At 37.2% G+C, this 20,510-nt stretch overlaps 3 protein-coding genes across 7 annotated transcripts; 2 read left to right on the plus strand and 1 right to left on the minus strand.

Annotated features, from left to right (window-relative positions):
• The first annotated feature begins 2,414 nt into the window (after positions 1 to 2,414).
• LOC110165718 (bactericidal permeability-increasing protein-like) lies at positions 2,415 to 7,649 on the plus strand. The gene is made up of 16 exons (XM_020930905.2): positions 2,415 to 2,467; positions 3,505 to 3,607; positions 3,688 to 3,802; positions 3,876 to 4,007; positions 4,068 to 4,223; positions 4,303 to 4,366; positions 4,529 to 4,589; positions 4,661 to 4,752; positions 4,828 to 5,004; positions 5,079 to 5,138; positions 5,213 to 5,380; positions 5,461 to 5,528; positions 5,621 to 5,663; positions 5,860 to 5,923; positions 6,697 to 6,773; positions 6,852 to 7,649. The coding sequence occupies exons 2-16, from the start codon at positions 3,505 to 3,507 to the stop codon at positions 6,891 to 6,893; spliced, it is 1,422 nt and encodes a 473-aa protein (XP_020786564.1). The 5' UTR covers positions 2,415 to 2,467; the 3' UTR covers positions 6,894 to 7,649.
• Positions 7,650 to 9,127: 1,478 nt separating this feature from the next.
• On the plus strand, positions 9,128 to 12,798 carry ghrh (growth hormone releasing hormone). Of its 5 annotated transcripts, none has more exons than XM_055160676.1 (5): positions 9,128 to 10,526; positions 11,460 to 11,558; positions 11,825 to 11,929; positions 12,496 to 12,624; positions 12,690 to 12,798. In XM_055160676.1, exons 1-5 carry the CDS (start codon positions 10,423 to 10,425, stop codon positions 12,700 to 12,702), a joined length of 450 nt encoding a protein of 149 aa, XP_055016651.1. In that variant the 5' UTR covers positions 9,128 to 10,422; the 3' UTR covers positions 12,703 to 12,798. The 5 variants fall into 5 exon arrangements, with proteins under 5 accessions (XP_055016651.1, XP_020786584.1, XP_055016650.1 ...); XM_020930925.2 differs by having other exon boundaries at positions 9,128 to 10,265; positions 10,439 to 10,526; positions 12,496 to 12,798; XM_055160675.1 differs by having other exon boundaries at positions 12,496 to 12,798.
• A 215-nt stretch (positions 12,799 to 13,013) lies between these two features.
• rpn2 (ribophorin II) lies at positions 13,014 to 20,466 on the minus strand. Its single transcript, XM_055160500.1, has 17 exons — positions 20,311 to 20,466; positions 19,831 to 20,021; positions 19,152 to 19,247; positions 18,898 to 19,073; positions 18,743 to 18,818; positions 18,535 to 18,669; positions 18,260 to 18,436; positions 18,050 to 18,168; positions 17,770 to 17,875; positions 17,422 to 17,513; positions 17,229 to 17,343; positions 16,948 to 17,142; positions 16,780 to 16,866; positions 16,601 to 16,696; positions 16,042 to 16,117; positions 15,128 to 15,257; positions 13,014 to 13,545 (listed from the first exon to the last, which is right to left on the minus strand). The coding sequence occupies exons 1-17, from the start codon at positions 20,321 to 20,323 to the stop codon at positions 13,530 to 13,532; spliced, it is 1,896 nt and encodes a 631-aa protein (XP_055016475.1). The 5' UTR covers positions 20,324 to 20,466; the 3' UTR covers positions 13,014 to 13,529.
• Positions 20,467 to 20,510: the final 44 nt, after the last annotated feature.

The raw sequence follows: 20,510 nt of genomic DNA on the forward strand, positions 1-20,510 counted from the left end.
TAGTTCCTGATTATTGACTCAAGCTGTTTTTGCAGAGGATTATGCAGCTGCAGCACCAGTTTATCCCTCGTTGAAATATCAGTGTCTTCAGTGTGGCTAGAGACACCCTGAAACCCTTCCTCAGAAGACTGAGACTGGACTTCTTCTAAATTCAAATCTTGAGAATCTGTTTGTGACATACAACTAGACTCTGATCTAAGTTGTTCTAGCTCCTCTTGGTTTTCTTCAAGTTCTTTTATTCTAATGTGAGGCTCTTTCTTTGGGGCATCACCTACCTGGGACTCTTTGAATTGTCTATTTCAATTTGCACATATTTCAAAAAGGCTCAGTACATTCTATCCAATTTACAGCCTCTTCAAGTGCAGACAACTGAGCTCTACGTTCCTCTAACTCAGTGCTTCTCAATTATTTTCTGTCATGCCCCCCCTAGGACGAATAAACATCTCGCGCCCCCCCGCGTGACTATAGATAGTATCATTTGTCTATAAAATTGTTATAAGTACACCTGTGCGTAACACTGCCACCTTATATGACGCCAACAACGCTCGCTGGTTTACTGAAGTAGCAGTCACAAAGCGGGATGATTGTCGGCAATATTCGGCACGTTTTCGCTGAAAAAACTCAAGCGGCTTATCAGAGTGATTGTGGTGTAATGTATTTAAGTGACGCCTTAATTTATTGGGCTTCATGCTGTCCGCTGCCAACATTTTTAGACGCAGTAACACACCGGTCTTTCCTCGTCTCCCACTGTAGTCACAGTGAAGCCAAGCGCTACATACGCTTCGTCATATTTCCTCGTCTTAGCTTTCGTGAGATTTTCGTTTGTCTCTTTATCTCCGTCTCTCTCCGTCTGTCTTCTCATCCCTGTTAAATATTTTTTCATGGTGTCACTTGAGGGTCTGCTACACTTCGTGTCTACACTTCATACTCAAACTCTGTGCTGTGTGCAAAGCGCGCATGCTCAGTGCAAACAAAACTCCTACACCACCGAGCGAATGCTCCCTGCGCACACTCTGCCAATGGGAGCGCCACTGTCCCCTAATGTAGTGGAAGTGCAATTGCACTTTATTCTAAAGGCCCGTTCAGACCAAAGCGTCAAAGCGTCCACTTTCTATGTAAAGTCTATGTGGACGCGCGACTAAGACAGTAAAAAAAAAAAATCAAAATAAAAAAATAAAAAAGCATGCTCCCCGAGGTCAAACTCGCCCCCCTTGACGGAGCCTCGGGGGCGCGCCCCACTATTTGAGAAGCACTGCTCTAACTGCACACTCAAATCATAGACCTCTTCTCTCTTTTGTGCAATCTGTCTCATATTCTTCTATGATCTTTTCCAGCTGTATAAAACCATCATTCTCTGTGACCAAAGTGTGTTTACTAACCTCCAACTCTGTCGCCTTTCTCCTCCCATTTCTGTGCATTCACATTTGTATTCTCTATCTGATTCTCATTTTCAGTCTGAAGTCTTTCAGCCTCAGAGGTAAGACGCAAGTTCTCCTCTTCCATCTGACATATAAATAAAACTAGATTCATATCCTCACTCTGGACTCTTTGCTCATTATATTCTCCAATCTCTAAAGGCTCATCTTGTACCTCAAACCGTTCACTTATTTGAGATGTACAACATTCTCGCATAGCTGGTGTCTTCTCAACGAAATCTGTCCCTAATGCCAGAACATCTGTTGTAATAGCCACATTCTGACACATTAACTGAGCTCTCAGAGAATCTATTTCCAGGGCTTGGACCTGATTATCACTCTTTAGACATCTGTTTTCTGCACATTGGTTCTCAAGTGAGAGTGTGCTGTTCAGACAGAATCTGACCTGATACTGACCTGTTCCTCGCACACATGAATATACTGTTGTGCCTGAGTACAAACACTTACTAAAGGAATATCCGTATTGCTGTAGCTAATGAACTAATGAATATGCTTGATGAAGTGTGGTAAAATAAATAAATAAATAAATAAATAAATAAACCTTACAAGAAACCAACATTGCTACACCTTACTATACCACTGCTCAGATGACAGTGTTATGTTTTTCTGTGGCCTCACTCTCACACCTGTGATATCCTGCATAGTTAAGTTCAAAAAAAAAAAAATTAAAAAAAAAAATTCACTGTGCAGTTACAACAAGTCGTCAGCAGATGGCGGTGCGCTACGTTAAAACATACCGTTTGTGCCTAAAAATCACTTGGGGTCTGTTCCATCTGTCCCATTATAGTTCTATGGTCTGTTCTTAAGAAAAACAAAACTTTATTTTTTTATGTAGGCTAGATATTATAAACCGTAAGCGCTGCAATATCAACATTACAGAAGCCTAAAAATGCTCGGAGTGTGAGACTTCCTTGTATTAAAGTGAGTTCCTGATTGCTTAAGTGAATTAAAACCCATGTGCTTCCCCTTTTCTTTCAGACTGCCTTTTTCACAGACGGGGGCAAAGTCTCTCTTCAAACAGTCAGCTAAAGGTAAGAGCACATTCATAATTAGGCCAAATAACTATGTAAAAATGGAAAGGCGTTATCAGTTTGTTTTGTGGACTTACAGTGAAAAGTTAGACTGACATTACACAGGTGTGGTATAAAAAAGTCGGTAAACATATCTTTTAATTTGCTAGAACAGATTTCAGACAGTTTCAATTTAAATGCATTATACTCATTCACTGTTGGATTCTTTGTGCTGATACAAAATACTAAATGGTGCGGTGTCGTGAGGCAGTAAAATCCTCACTGTCCAATAGCACCAAATTGCATTGCTTGGTCATTCATTTACTTGTATATTGTGTTTTTATTGTATATTGCCTGGAATGATTACTGTAAGAGAATTAAAATAATTTAAATCCTCCACGTGCATTTCTTAGTTTAACATTTTCATAGTTTCACATGAGCCATATTTATATTATCACTGTCCTTTGGTATACCATTGTCTAAATTGTGGCATATACTTCATAGTCTCCACACTCTCGATATAAACCTGCTCTTACTGAATATTCAATGATACTACTATGTTCACCTTTACTTCCACTTTTTTGGACGCTTTAAAAACAAGTTATAAGTTTATCTGCACAAGCTGCATTGAAGACAAGTTTGTGGTAGTTTTGTCTGTGTGAGAAAAGGCAAATGACGTTATACTCTATTCTTCTATCCTTGCTGTGTATATTAGAATAGTTATCTGGATTTTGAACAGATATAAGAGAACAACAGAGCATTTGAGTTCATAATTGAATTGTTTGGTTAACTTATCGCTGGTCATGTGATGTAGAGCCAGGCTTGGTCTATAACGCACTTCTCATGTGTTTTAAACCAGATCAGGAATGTCCACGATTGTGTTTTTGGAAATATGTATTAAATCAGTAAATAAATTATACTTAAAACAAAGCTCTGGCATGTAATTTAAGAAGTAATATTCAGGAAAAAATAATAACGAAATGGTAACTTTGATTTATGAGCTTAAACACAAACCGCTTCATGTGATTCTGATTTTCTGTTTCCTCTTTTTGGTGAAGATGCTTCTTCATGCTTGGCTACTTCTTGTGGCTTTGACCACTCTCACATCTGGCATCAATCCGGGCGTAAAGGTTAAGCTGACACAAAAGGGCCTTGACTATGGTAAGAATTTTGTATTATTGAACCATGTGCACTTACATTGAATATGTCTTTTTAACATGTCCCTGTTTATCTTTTGAAAGGCAGAGAAATTGGCATAGCGTCAATCCAAAAGAAACTCAAAACCATCAAGCTCCCAGATGTATCAGGCTCACAGAAAGTTAATCCTATTGGGAAAGTTTCATACAGTTTCACAAAGTAAAGCAGAACAGTTTGCACAGAAGAGGAAGTATCTTTGGAGCATTTAACAACACTATTGTTTTCTTCCTAGTATGCACATAACCAATGCTGGACTGCCCCAGTCAGCAGTGAGCCTAGTGCCGGGTGCAGGTATCAGGCTGTCTATTGGAAATGCCTACATGAGTCTGAATGGAAACTGGAGGGTCAAATACCTGAAAATCATGTAAGTAGAAAAATATGTCTGTCATGATGTTTATGTTTTACAGAAAATATGTGGTTACAGAAAAGACAGCGGCTCTTTTGATTTGAGCGTGAGTGGACTCAGTATTACTACAACTATTGCTGTGAACAGTGATGAAACAGGACGCCCTACAGTCACTGGCAACAATTGCGCTGCCTCTGTGGGTGATGTGAGCATTAAGTTCCATGGTGGAGCCAGGTAGGACTCCATGACCTGTTTGGCAGAAGAAGTCCCAGATAAAGTTCTTAAGTCATAATACAGTTTTTCTTCTGTCTAGCTGGCTGTATAACCTGTTTAAAAGCTTCATCGCCAAAGCATTACGCAGTGCTTTGGAGAAACAGGTAAAACAACTTCAGCTATCTGCTCTTCAGGAAACGTCTGGCGCCCTGTTAAGCCTGCAAAAGCATAATCATAAGCCACTTTAAGATATCCCCTTTTATTATTGCTGCTGTACAGATAAACTTGATCATGAGCTTTTTCATTGGCTCAGATATTTTTTGCAGATCTGTCCTTTAGTCGCGGATGCCATATCGGATGCAAATCCTTATTTAAAAACTCTCAATGGTAAAACACATAGATTGTTGCCCCTTGTGTGAATTTTATCTTCATTTAAGTCACTTCCAAATCTTCTGCAGTTTTGGCCAAAGTAGACGAGTATGCAGAGATCCAGTATTCAATGGTGTCATCTCCTGTCATCTCAGCCTCTTCTGTAGATGCAGGTTTGAAGGTAAATTACTGAAATTATTGAAGGTAATTTCTCAAATGTCTTTTAGCTCTAATAATACCATCTGTACATAATCAGGGGGAATTTTACAATGTTGGGAAGCACCAGGAGCCCCCTTTCACCCCAGCAGTCTTCACAATGCCGTCGCAGAGTAGCAACATGCTGTACATAGGCTTGTCTTCTTACACCCCCAACTCTGCAGGCTTTGTGTACACCACTGCCGGAGCCCTCAGCCTCTACATTACTGATGACATGGTGAGCTTCTTCACAGTTAAGAGTATGTGGAAATAAGAATTACTATCTCTGAACTTTCAACTTTGTCCCAACAGATCCCTGCAAGCTCCCCCTTAAGACTCAACACTCAAACCTTTGGAACATTCATTCCACAGGTTATCCTTCTCCTCATTCTTTGTCAACCTGGTCACTTTGCCTTCCTCACTCCTTTTGCTCTTTTTAATTACAGATTGCCAAACAGTTCCCTGGTTTGATGATGAAATTACTGGTTAAAGCAGGAAAAAGCCCAGTGATCACATTTGAATCCAATAACGCAACAATCAAAGCTTCTGGTACAGTGACGGCCTACGCCATCCAAGCGAATGGCACCCTTTCCCCCCTGTTTGTGCTGAACATGGTGTGGTAAATAGTTCTCAGAGGTTACAATAACTTCAAATGGACTAGTAAGCATGTCTGCTTTACTTTACTTTACTTTAGGATGGCAGTGTGAGCGCACAAGTGTTTGTTAGTGGAAGCAGACTGGCCGGGTCTATCTCTCTCAATGAGTGAGTTTTAACATTTTTGAAAAGAAAAAAATTGGGGCCAAGGGGTGCTTGTAAATTCAAAATGAAATTCTGATGTGTTCTCATTTGCACAGATTGAATTTGACCCTGGGGACAAGTTACGTTGGTGATTTTCAGGTAAGACTGTTTTTCATTTTAACATGCATAAGGATTGATTTTACAGAAAAACTCTCTGGATTTAGTTTGCTGCCCCCTGGTAGATTTTTGCACAGTTAAGGTTTTTTAATAAAACCATACTGAATATTATTTTACCCTTTCCAGCTGTTTTTATCCTTGGAGAGAGTAATACTTGTATTTATTCTGTATAACACAGGTGAAATCCCTCGACAGAATTTTCCAAATGGTCCTGAAGGTTGTGATCCTCCCAAAATTGAATGGTATGTATGAGCACAACAGAAAATACTGAGTCTGATGTCAATGTTTATAAAAAATACTAACTTGTGTGCTTGTAAGGTGTTCTATAGTTATTCATAAGATCTCCTATCAACCTTGAAGATTATGTCCCATGTTAGTTTTTAACAGACTTGAATTATTTGAGAAATGATCAAATTGTGATTTTTCTGACAACTTTGCTATTTCAATTAGATTTGCAATTTGTTGTTTAAAGGTGCACTGTGTAACTTTCCAGGTGGAGAGGTAAGATGCTTTGTCTGGAATGTTTCACTGTAGAGCATTAAATGTATTAATTTCCCTGGAAACAAACCAGTGACGGCACCAGGGCAAAGTGAAGGTCAGATCTGTGGAAAGGCAAGCCCGCATATAGTAAGAATGCATGTTTTTAGGGTATTTTTGAGGAATGAAAACAAGATAGATACGTTGCCATATTGTGGAACATTGTAAACAAAGTATAAACATCACCATGGAGACAATCAGGCGGTGGACCCTCCACCAGAAAAGTGCACCTTTTAATAATAGGATTCTGTTCAGACTTCACACTTTAAACATGTCCAGAAGAACTGACAAAATACAAGAATCACATTTCAGAACATGTTTGTACAGATCTAAAGTACAGGGTTAGCAGTTTTATTCAGAATAAGACATGTACTGTATTTTGTTGTCTGGGGAGGAAAACCTTTGCAGTTTCAATTGATAATATAATTAATTGTAATTAATCTTGCAGCCCTACTTTATATTTTTTTTAATCTTGCAGCTCATCTTGCAAAGGGATACCCACTTCCTACAATTGGAAAGATGAAACTTGTGAACACCCAGCTGCAGATTTTGAAGGTTAGTGCTCATTTAAGTTTATAAAAAAGTCCTGTGTTACTGTTGCAGACTCTGATGTGCTCCTGTGTTCTGCTGTAGGATTACATGCTGATTGGAACTGACGTACAGTTTTCTGGATGATGTGTGACGAAATAATCTCCATTTTTCTTTTGAGATTCTACTGTGTTAGTCACTGCATGATGTCACCTCTGCCTTACTTGAAAAAAACACACCCAACTCACATGACAGCCTTTTTGAACTACTGACATGAGGCAAAAATATCTTGAAAAACTTTAGACTAAGCTCACTGTGCTCTGTTGACATAATGCTGATCAATGGCTTTGCTTTTTGTTTTTTAAGAATCAAACTAAACAAATCAGTGCAAATACAGATATGACAAAAGACTAATATGAATACGTGATTAATTACATTTGAGAGCTCATAGACATTGTTACTTGTATGTGTGTGTGTGCTTGGTTCACACCTTTACTTAAAGAGCTATCAGTCCGTTTGCAAGTCAATTAATAAGATAAATAATTCTTTGATAAAACACCACAATGATCATATGTTTGATGCAGCTGGTTATGGCTTTATACTTTATACTTTTAGTGTTGATTTTTTTGCATTTAGAAAATAATGTATTAAAATAGATGAATACAATAATTTTGTGCTGGAAGCTGTTGTACTGGGGTATTTTAGTAATTGGTGTAATTGTACTTTCTGATAGAATAATAATCATAATAAAAAATAATGTTTAAGGTAAAAAAAGAGAGAAATCAACAGCTGTAATGCTGATTTATTTTGATGTCAGTAAAATCAGTGACCATGATTTGAACATGTTCTCCTTTTTTCTAGTTTATGTTTATAAAATTAAAAATCAAAATCTGGTTCCTTTAACAGTGCACTAGTAAATTTTTGGTTGCTGCTTGTTTATACGGATATGTTATTGCTCTGCCTGGAATGTTCCACAGTGTGGTGTGACTTTAATCAGCTCTACCTTACATTTATTAAGTTACAGGTGGTTTTAAAACTCCAAAATAAAACAGGCATTCTGACTGTGAGCAGTGCTACCTCTTCACTGATCTGACCTGTAACATGATTTGGTTTGGTCCCCATGAAGATAGAAAGGTATAATATTATACTGTGAAACATTCCAGACAAAGCAATAATGTCTCCACAAAGAAAAGAATTTGACATACCCTCCACCAGTAAAGTTGCACCTTTAAGTGATAAATCAACTATGTATCTCTAAAAATTTTATATACAATGTCATTTTATTGAGAAGGGTTGATTTGAAAGCAAGTACATTGGACCACACACACTTGGTACATGCTTTTGTGGCTTTAGCTTGAACCAAATGTTGATAATGTCATAATCACTGTCAGGAAAAGGCTCATAAGCGAAAGGGAGGCTTTCTTGTTGTTGTACAAAGTTGGAAATGAAACTTCCCTTTTTGTAAAACGAGGGACTGAGTGTGACTCCAGTAATGTAGTGTACTTCAAAGAGGCCAGAATGACATTGTAAAAACATAATGGTCCTGGATAATATGGCATTCATAAACACACAATTTATTGTCAGAAAGAAGGTACAATGGAATAAGTCAAATACTGTCAATGGCATACATATATAGCCTATAGACAACTAACAGTAACATTCAATTGAGTAATATATTTAACTTTTTATTTAAACTGAAATTGTCGAATGTACCCTACTGGAGAATAATATTTCCTGTGAAACCTCATGACATGGTAATTTCATTTTTTATTTTATTTTGTTCAATAAGTTCAACATATTTGGTGCCAGTTATAATACCTTTGACTCCAATTCCAGCAGATAGTAATAATAATATAATAATAAATGTACTTGGATATTTAATAAACTATAAATTCAATTCAGTTCAATTCAATTATAAGAAAGTCATGTCTTTATGGGTGAGTTGTTCATTCACAACATCCACAGAAGAGTAAAAGTCAACCTAAACAAACACTTTTGGAAACACTTCCTTACGCAATAGATGCTTCAGTGTGCGGCAGGTAACAGGTTAAAGCCCCACATACTGCCCCCGCCTATAGGAGGCGCTGTGTCTGCTGTTACAAATACAGTTTTGATACCTCTACAGGATGTACCCGGTATTTCAGCACTGTATTTAATGATCCTTCAAAGCAAAAAGTCAAGGAGGCACTTTTGTTTCTTTTTTAATGAAAAAAACAAAAAAACAAACATATATACATATATACCATCATCCACTCAAATTTGTTTTTTTAAAAAGATATATATATATATATATATATATATATATATATATATATATATATATATATATATATATATATATATATATATATATCTTTTTAATGACTATAAAAAAACTAATTTGAGTGGATGATGAGTTTAAAATTACAGGAAAATATGCAGCCGACTGTTAAAAGGGAAGTGCAATCACCTCTGAGTCTGGAGTAAGTTCCCAGTACTTTAACGTGGAGGGCAAATGCAAGTTTTTCTTCATTGGCTGTAGGTTCTGTGGTTTAAGTAGAGAGGATTCAGATCAGAGATTTTTTTTCAGTTTAAAGCAACTTGATTTCAGCATTGAAACTGGCAACCCAAATAAAATTTTCACGTGAGGCCCATTCTCTCCAAGAGAATAATACTCTTCAGAATCAGATATAATAGACATAAAAAAAACTTGGTCATCATGTTTAATGTCCAAGAAAAAAAAAACAATTATAATTCTGATTTATTTTGATATCAGTAAAATCAGTAATTGATTTTTACTTTTTTTCTGGGGACACAATAGTTCATGTTTATAAAACTTAAAATCAAAATTTTACATGTGGTTCCATGGAGTATTAAATAAAATATATTTATTTACAAATTGAATATATAATGTTAAGCTATAATAAACCAACATACAAGTTTATTGAAAATAATAACCAAAGAGGGATGAGGAAGGGCAGAATTTATGATAATTTTATTATTCACTCGAGAATCCTGTTTCTGTTTACCACATAAATAATATTTAATAAATAACTCAATCGGTGATAACTGTAAAATAGAGCCCATTATTAATAAGCCTTCTTGATTTTCTAAATAGCTGTGTGATCTACTAAAATTACACAAAAAAGGTGTAGGCCTATCTCACCAAAATAACAATCAATTTGAAAAGTGTTCAAATATCTTATATGGTTTCTCCAACACTAACACTCCTGGATAATGTTACTCACCATGAATCATTTAATCAAAAGCCTCACTCACATCAGTCATCAGTTTATCTCGATTTATATTATGAATCAAATTCCCATCCTTTCAGTTTCCTATTGTTACAAAAGCTTTGGTCAAGATCTAGAGAGAGAGAGAGGGGAGGTCCATGTGATGTGGGAGTGACCGAAAGCCACTATAAACTGTCCATGGATGCACAAGAGGACAGGTGCTTCTCCCCTGTCTGAATCTCTACATTACAAGATGAAACGCATGGACACCACTCATTAAGCGGCTTCAAGTTTTAACACCACACAGGTAACTTTGCCAACAAAATCCATGTATTATTATGACTGTAAAGTATGTAAAAGTATTATTGTTTGGATTTATCCTATTCTATAAACAGGGTGGACAGAACTGTTAGCCTCAGCGTTTTTCAAATGCAATTTCAACTCTGGTCATTTTTTCTTGGTATATGTCTCCTCCTGCAGTTACTGTGATGATGGAGAAAGCTGTTTTGCTGGTGCTCTTCTGTCTTTTTGTGACTCTATCAGGCTCACCTCTTTATCCATCTATTAGGTAAGTCCATGTGTCCATCTATTAGGTACGTCCAAGAATTGTATCTTTATTTGTTATTATTATTGTTATTATTTCACAAATTCTGTGAGGGCATACATGTGAAAATAAATGAATAAGTAACAACTATGTATATAAATTCTAATTCAATAAATGTATCTATATCTGTATCTACTCCAACTCAATCTGTTTACTTGTGTAATTGCCCTAATCTGCCATATTGTCATTCATTTGTGTAGGACTGCACATGACGATTGTAATGAAAGGGCTGAAAGAGGCTGTATTCATGATGTGTAAAAGCTATTACTGGGTTAAGTTAGCTGTCATAACCATGGCCTCTGCTGTTGTTATGTTAATGGGAGGTCAACATATCTGAATTAGTCACACTGTGCAACAATCACACTGGAGTTTTAAACACAGTCTGCTAAAAGCGTGGAAATTTGTACTCTAACAAAAGGACTGGAGGCTTTCTAAAACAATTTTTATATTCAGTTACAATTTTTATTTCATCTGTTATATTAAAATGGGCATACACATTGATCAGTTTCATATTTAAAATTAAAACTCACTTTTGTGCTTCAGCAACTATGGGCCTTGAGTGGGTTAAACTCTGGATACTAAGGTACATCACAGCCATCTGTCCATTGTCTCTTTCATTTCTATTAGATGTGCTCTTCTGTGGGCAACAGGAGGAACCCACATCAAAGCAGTGAGGATCATAGAGTCAATAAATACTTGATTGTGTACAATGTATTTGTTGATATAGATCTACTCATTTTGGATTGTAAACATTTAAACTTGCTTATCTGCACTTGACATACAACATTTGAAACAATTTACTGTTTTTTAAGATGCTGATAATCTGGACCTGAATTTGGTTCTGTGTAGTTTTTACTCTGAAATGACAAATACATTTTGATTTTGATCCATGTTAAGGTTTGGCCAAAGAGATACTTCAATCCTTATGACCTCATCTCTAGAAAGCCCAGCTCAGCTAAAAGACGACAGCACGCAGACTGAGCGAGCAGAGATACGGTCAGTCAATGGAATACCCACCAGTCACAAATAAATGCCATATCTCACTGTGCATGATATTGTTATTACCTCTAAGTTTTTTAATTCAAAATCTTACATGTGGTCCCTTTAAGTGACAAATCAAATATATAAAAAAAAAGTAATATACACTAGGTTATAGGCTAATAAACAGACACCTTTTTACACCTTTCTACCTCCTTATGACAAGTTGAGATAAACACAAGTACTGCATTTGCATTTATCTTTCACTGCTTTATGTTGCGTAGATTAGGACGCCATGCAGATGCCATCTTCACAAACGGTTATAGGAAAGTACTTGGTCAAGTCTCTGCAAGAAAGTTCCTCCAAACGATAATGGGCAAGCGATTAGGGTAATTAATTTTTGTGTTAATTGTGGTCGATGTATTAGAGGCTGTCCATTGCTGTACAATTAAAGGTGCACTGTGAAATTTTCTGGGTGTAAGGGCTCAGTCATGAAGATGTTGCTTTGCCTAAAATTTTTCACAGTATCATGTTAAATGTATCTATTTTCATGGAGACAAAGCATCATGCCGGTCCAATTTGTGGAGAGGTGCGCCTACTTACAGTAGAATGTATTTTCAAGGTATCCTTTTGCTGTTAAAAAAAAAATAACAAACACAAAAAAACTTAAATAATATGTAAGTTAATGTAATTTCAGGGGAAGCAATCTCACTTGCATATCTCCACAATGAGTGCTGGACTTGTACCAGAAAAGTTACATAGAGCACCTTTAAAGACACGTTGTTCTGTTTTTTTTTTAATGACTATGATAATGTTACTGTTGTGTCCAGTGACTTAATTATTTGTGTTAAATAATTACCATTAAAAAAAAAGTTAAATTAACAGATAAAGATGCATATTCCATTTCATCTACAGTTCAGTTCTTTTTGTCTAAAACAGTTTTTTTTTTTTGCAGGGAGGAGGTGGAGGGGTACATGAAGCGTCAATCTAACATCTATAAGGGGACATACAAAGAGGATCTCACGTCCATTCAGAGCAACCACAGATTCACAGGGCTCCAGGATGATGGACTATTGAGACCTAGGTTAGCATCTACCTCAGCTGTTTCTGCTATATTTAACACAAAGTAAATCTTTCCTCTTTTCACAGACTGCGGATTTGAGAATGACAAGGTCTGCAAATACATAACATCAAACCCAAATGCCAATTTATCATGAATTATTTTCAGTTCAATTGCTAATAAAAGGTATAAATATAAGCATTTCTTTGATTTGTGAAAGCTTGTTTTGGAATAAATTATAAAGAGTAAAATTTCAACAAGCATAGTCTAATATAGTAATGTTTGAGAAACTCACAAATACAAGGAACACTGCCCCTATAAAAGTGACTAAAGGGTTAAACTGGCTGAAATATTCCTCCAATTATGTTTCATTGTCACCCAATACAAATTAATGAGTACAAACGACAAAGAAATTCACCTCAGTTTTCTTTATTTCCTCTGTAATTACAAAAAACTTAACCCAATTCAACTGTTTTTTTCAAATGTGGTAAAACTGTACAGTAGAATAACATGTGGTGCGTGCTAACGGCGGACAAAATTTGAACAGAGGAAATGGGCACTGAGCATTGACAAAGAGGAATGTACAAAACACACAAATTTCTCAAATTCCACAAATAAAAAATTCACAAACGAAATGCAGCTTTGATGGACATTAACAACTCAAATCTCACATGAAGATGAAGTGCATTGATCAGTAGCTTTAGAGCTTTCAGTAAAACAATCTGTCATTGTATTTCTGCTGGTCTGTGCTCCATTCAAACAGATATTCATCTTTTACATTTTGGCAACACAAGACAAACAATTTCAAATGGTAAATGGACTTAGAAACTGCTGCACCATTGCTTCAAGTCTGGCTGATGTGATGTGGGATGACTTCTTACAAACCGAAAAAACAAGCTATGCCAGTATCGTCTTCACATTTGTACCTCTCAGTTTTTCTCATTTCTGTAAAAGATAAAATATGTGCGTGTTAGACAGAAAAAAAGTATAATGGCATATTTTTGGACTCTGTAGGGAACCCCTGTGCTCATGAATATACATTTTACATGACATCTGTGGAAGCTACAGCCAGGTGAAACACATGCATGTACCCAAACACTGATATCAACGTGGTAATGAGAACAGTTTTGTTAGTCAGATTATGGTTAAATCACTCTCTGTCGTTAAGACAAATATGAAAAGGATTGATTACGTAATTTGTTATGCACATTTTTTGTCTAAAATTTATTTTTTAAAGTAGGGCTGCAACATAACAACAACAATAAAATACTCATAGTAATTATCATGACATGCCTACTTACATCAACTTATCTCTTACCTATACAAGACAGACGGAACAATACTTTTTGAGGGTCAATATTTATTGTGTTTACACATTTTCTATGCTTTACTGGGAAGTAGTTTTTGAATCTTTTTGGCTAAATGATAAGATTTGAGCTGTAAAGGGTTGTATATAAAACTTCTATGACTCATTACAGATGCAAACAAGCTACTTAAGTGTTTAATTAAGCTGTTTAATGCAGCTTGTGTTTTTTAACAGTTTTATAGATATAGAATAGTTTTTGTGATTTATCCCACTGACACATTAACCCTAAAGCAGACATAAATTAGTTTCAATATTATCATTTATCATCTATAATTCCTTCAGCAATATATCATACTTCAAAAAGTACTATTGTGGTAGGCCTAATGATTCTGCTATTTATGATGATGATAATTGTTAACTGGACTATGCAGACATGCCACAAAACAACTTTATAACCATGACAGAATAATGTACAATATGGAAAAAAACAAGTAGTAAAATGTAACACACACCATGTACATTGGCCCTTGCTAACGAGTCATCCAGTCAATACAATACGTTGTTACGGTACAACCAAAAACACAATGAGAAGGGTGCATTGAGGCTGGGCGACTGAGGAGGATGAGTGATGGGCAAACCAGAACACAGGCAGCACATGTCTAAACAGTGTCAGTTAGGAGCCATGCACGCTATCAACTGTCATGACATCGCACTCAAGATACAGTCTTTGAGAGAGCCCTTACTTTGGCCAGGAAGCACGACCAACTCAACTCTTACACAAGGGCCTTATCGCAGGCTCCTATACTTTGCCAACCTACTACTTTGCTCGGCAGCAATCCTGAAAGAGGAAGAAAGAGACAGCCAAAGTGGAGATGGAGGGGTTAGCCAGTGGAAAGAGGAAACAGGAAGAAGAAAAACAAAGTCCTCAAGAGAGACTCGCCTAATAGTTGATCATAATTGCAGGAAATCTTAAAATGTGTAAAACTTTCTGGAAGAGTGACCAATTATTTCGCAATGTACTCAGTGACTGCCACAGACTACGAGTGGTTCAGTGTCTCCCCAGAGAGCTGTCAATGGCGTGAAGACATCTCCCTGTCACAGCCACTTCAGGTCCCCTCGTCATGACCTGAGGAGGCAAGGGACTGACCCAATTCTCTAAACACAGAGAGGCCCAAAGCGCCAGTGTCCTCGTCATTTAGATCAAGCCATCAGATCACGTACCTCTTGACAGCTTTCTGAGCCAGCATGCGGTTGCCGGCAAGGAAAGTGACCCCACCGATTATGGCCAAGTACTTGAGGGTCTGGAACATGTTCAGATGAGTCCAGTACACATACATGAGGCCCAGCATGGCTAAAAAAAAAAAAAAAAAAAGTAAATCAAATTAGGAGTTACAAAACCATTAAAAAAAGGCAGCAACTACAACATATAAAAATAATTAACTTGCATCTTTATTCAAATCTGTCATTAAAAAGGTTAACTGTGTAATATTTCTGGTGAAGAGTCCAAAATCAACTTGTCTCCGCCATTATGCTATTGCTTTGCCTGGCATGTTCCACAGCATGGCATTAAATACATCTTGTATTTATTCAATTACAGGTGTTTTTATTTCTCAAAACTACTGCAAAACATGCATTATTTCTTTGAGCGAGTCCACTTCTCAATAGATCTGACCTGTAACATGGACCACCTGTCTCCATGGAGATAGTTAATTAAATGCCATACTGTAGAACATTTCAGGAAAAACACAACATTGAGTTGGTGGATTCTCTACCAGAAAAGTTACACAATGTACTTTTTAAAAATATCTAAATTACAAAGTATACTGTTATTGATTTAAAATTTAATAAATCAATCTAAAATAAATGGTTTTCAATAATAAACCCCCCCCCCCCACTATGTCTGTATGTCATTCTTCTAATTAAATTGTAGGAAGTCTCTCAAACAGCCTTCAAACAGTGTAATATCCATTACGGGAATTTCATGAATAATGCATACATGGGTAGCAATTATCTTTCACACAATGTCCCAAGCAATTTTAGGTCATTCACTTCTTTGAACAAAAGCCGATGAATAAACCAAAAGGTGGAGAGCATAAATAATCATATGATGTGTACATTATCTGACTGTGACTGACCTGCGTGGCCAGTGTGGAACAAAATGGTGCTGGGAGAGAAACTGAAGTTGGAGATGTTGGCTCCAAGCTTCAACCACTACACAGGAGAGGCAGAATAAAAGACTGTTATTTTTATGCACAAGAGCTCTGAACAAAGAGATGAAACTGTTTACCGTCTCGTACACAATACACCGTTACAATAACTATTACACAGCAGCAAATGCCACGAAAACAAAACGCGCCAATGCTTTTGTGATTTTATTAAAACAGCATAATCATGAATCACGGGGGCCTCGTATACAACATAAAGAGGATTTCTGGGAATAAAATGCTTAAAAAAACTTCAGTTTAAACCTGAACAGTAGAGATGTGTACCTTTTAGGTGGAACATGTGGTTTATATGTGCTAAAAATAAGAAGAAATTTACTTAAAAACAGCTCAAGATGTGGGTTAAGAGATTTCGATGATGACTGGGATAAGAAAAAGAGTACACTGTGTACTAGTCACTGAGGGGAATTCCTATTAATAGAAAAGGGGGATTCCTGCTGTGATGCTTATAACAAAAAGGAGCCTCTCTTACCAGGATGAGAAGAAGCAGGAGTGGAGAAAGGACCAGTGCTGTGAATGTGTTGGAGACAACAGTGGGAGGCTTTTTCTCTGGTTCCCTAAATAAGTGCTGTAGACATACGTAGCAAATATTTTCATTTTTTGTCCAGCCTGAGATGAACAATGCAACCTTTTGCGACCTATAAATATTACCTGAATCTCTGGTTTAGGAACATAGAGTGTCTTGGGCTGGATTGTAGTTGGAGCTTCCTCATCCAAAAATTTCAGTACAACATCAGCCTTAAAAACACACAGGTCAATATCCAGGTCCCAACATTCATTAGTATCAGATTAAAAGAAATATCCTAATCTAACACCCACCACATTCCATAATATGGGGTTATCCAAGGTTGCATCACCGACAATCAGATAAAGAGTATATGTCCCAGAGATGGAGTCAAACTCAGATTTTCTCTCCGCTGTATCCAGTTCAAATTTATAAACATTTTTGCTGTCTGGTTCAGCCACAAATACAACTTCTTGGCCAGTTTTCTGGTTGTGCAGACGAACAAAAGTCTGAAAAAAAAAAGGTTTAATAAATATTAAATGATAATGTTTTGATTTGTGAAAATGTTATGATTAAAGTTACAAGGGTGTAATACCTGGTGAGGGGTGAGCTCCACTCCAGTGTTGGTGTCGACCAGCTGGAAGGACATGGCAAAGTTTTGGTGGCTGTCTGCTGTGAATGGGGTCTTGGCTTTGGATGGATAATCCACTCTACAGATATTCAGGAAATATGTTATATCATTTGTCAGCAGTTTACGCAGCATTGTGAACAAATATATCTGATCTTACCTTGTGGTTTTTGTACCAATGCTTTGGTCTTTATCCACGACTGAAAGGTCCATGTTGGTTACAGCTACCTCTGTTGACACCTTCACCTTAAGCTTTAAATTCACAGAAAATACATTTTAACTGCTTGGATTTTACCATACTTTTAAGGCATACTAATTAAGGTCAAATATCAAAACAATTTTATATTTGGTGAAAAGCAGTGCAATATACTGTAAATTCCAAAGAGCAAGTCTAATATTAATGCAACATTAGTACACAAGTCATGACCTAAATAAGCCTCACATAAACTATGAGGCAATAAAGTATTGTTCAATGTTTGCTAAAAGGGTTATGAACACAAAGGCTTACCTCAACATGATTAGCCACCAGTCTGCTGTCTCCAGTCACAGCCACAGTGAACTGATAATATCCACTAGCTGGCTGACTGGACATGAAGTTCAGTTCAAAAACTCCACTATGGAAAAGAAGGGGGGGAGAAACCACTTAGTAAAGATAAAAGGTTTTCCTTTTGAGTGGTGAGAGGACAGTTCAAGTTGCAAAGTCACTACTATGGACTTGCTAATTACTGCGCATACACAACATAATTCTAATTCTTTTTCTCTTTCCAGTATGGTCTTATAGTACATACTCATTAAGAGTGAAAGGTGCTTGGCTAAGGATGATGCTCTTGGAGGCCACAGCGTACGCAGATTCCACCAGAACATTTGCTGAGGCCAAAGGCTGGGACATGACATCAGTAATAAGAAGCTGTGAATCAGACAAAATTACATGGTAATTACACGGTCACTGTCAGATCATTAAATCCCAGCACAGAGGAGTTCTTCTGTCTTATCCTCACCTGCAGGGTGGGCTGGCTGTGAGACACTGTGGCAGGGCCCTGGGCAGTGACCACTACAGGAACATGGAACCGGTTGTTCGAGAAAGCTGCAGCAGCACTGGCCACACTAAAGGCCTCAGATAAGGAGTCCCAGGATTTTTTACTGAATATTGAATTAACCAACTGGATAACCTGATCCTGAATAGGAAAAATGCATTTTGAGTTATTCATGCAAAGATAATGAAAAGAAAAGAAAAAAATAAAAAATAAATAAACAAAACAGAGTAAAATGTTACCTCTTTAAGAGGTGGCTCCATATCAACATGATCAGACAGAGAGTAAGCAGCAGAGACAAACAAGGCTGTTGCTTCAAGACCCTCTTCAAACTGGAGGTAAAGGCCACCAAGATCATCCAAACGAGCTGTCAGATCCTGAAATGTAACATTAACATCATAATACAATGATACATATGGTCTAAAGCTCCCCCTTGTGGTCATTTATTACCTCGATTTCCTCCAGAATTGCTCCTAGTTCTGCCTCCTGGGAGAGGCGAGCTGCTGTGGCCAAAGCCAGCGTGATGCTGTAAATAGATGACACATAATCCTTTTAAAATTCTAGTTTATGTAAACGTTGCCAACTGTCACTACAAAACAACTTACGCCATAACATTTTCCTCTTTCTTGATGCGAGCAGTCAATGCACCTACGACTTCTTGGGATGCCACAGGAAGGCCTAAAGAGCTGAGTGCACTCACTGCCCGATGAATCTGAGTCATTGTTGAATCTTCACTCACTGCTGCTAGAAGGATATCCCGAGTTTCATTTGAGACAGGGATCTAAACAATAAGTAATTTACAATTAATTGTGGCCTACTGCATTTCTTTCTCAAAACAAAGTGACTGAAGGCACATTACCTCACATCCTGAAATAGCATTACTTGCTTCAGCAGCAAAAAAGAGGGAGTCAATGCTCATAGGGTCCAGCTGAGATTTAAGAAACCGGCAAACCTCCTGTAAATAGAAGATGGGCTTACATTATGACAAAAAACATAATCACTAAAAGCCATGCGTTAAAGGGCACATATTACACTAGTTTGTGTATCTATTATGTTATGTCATCAAAACACTTGCCTAAAGTTGTGTTTTGTTTCATTCACAAAACAAACCCTGCATATTTGGGCTGAGTTCTTCTCTCTGACTTAAAACACTCCACCTTGTGAAGTCATGTGGTGATACAGGAAGTGCTCCACTGTGTTTTCAAACTCCATACCCTTCACTAGAATCATTTGGATAATTTCAGTTCTGGATTTGACCATCTCTACTGAAATAAAAGGTAAAAGGAGCTGTTAAGCTGAAAACTACTGCTTCATGACAACCCATGACAACTCAACAGTGGATATTGAGGTTTGGAGATGTAGACAGACTAATAATAAAGGACTACTCAAACATGTGTGAATGAAACAAAACACAACTCCAGGTATGTTTTGGAGGAGTTTACAACACTCTAAAATGGCTTAAAGCTCACAAGAGTTCATTTTGTGCAATATCGGACCTTTAATTAGTCTTCAAACTGATGGTAAATTTTAATAATTACATTTTGATCAGGCACAACACCTCCGAGCTTGGTCAGACCCACGACAGAGTAGTAAGCAGACTCGAGATCAGTGAAGGGCTGTCCCAGAACAGCCTGCAGCCGGGCCACGTCGGATAAGGACAGGTAATGTGTCGGTGTGAGCGCTGGAGCACCGGCTAGTGCAAGACTGAACACCAACCACCCGAGCAGCCCTGAGGAATCAGATTTAAAACATCGTAAAAACACACATAACATAGGAAGATGAACATTATGCCCCGTTTTGCTTTTGCATCTCATTCGATATTCATTCATTGACAGCACTTCCTTGCTTTAGCGGGGAGCCATGCTAACGTCAGAACAAGATCATATGAATGCAGCCTGGCTACAAAAACTGCTAACTTCTCCGCCATGCAATGCAAAGTACTATATCTAACACAGCTATGTTAATGCCAAAATATCCCACAATATAACTGAACTTCTAATATTGACTAAATTACTTACAAGACCGGTCCATGTCTGGAGATCTAATGCAGCGTCACCAAAACCGACGTGGGTTTCCGGTGTCTTTAACTTCCGCTTCGTTTTTTCGAACGACTTCCGGAATTTCACAATAAAAGCACAAAAATGTAGCACGAGATTTGGCGTAATGAATACATTTTTTAACAATAAAACAAAAATTATAATTAAAAATAACATTAAGT

Source organism: Boleophthalmus pectinirostris, unplaced genomic scaffold (genome assembly GCF_026225935.1).
Source record: "Boleophthalmus pectinirostris isolate CB_2022bp ecotype Guang Dong unplaced genomic scaffold, ASM2622593v1 HiC_scaffold_3, whole genome shotgun sequence".
Lineage (NCBI taxonomy): Eukaryota > Metazoa > Chordata > Actinopteri > Gobiiformes > Gobiidae > Boleophthalmus > Boleophthalmus pectinirostris.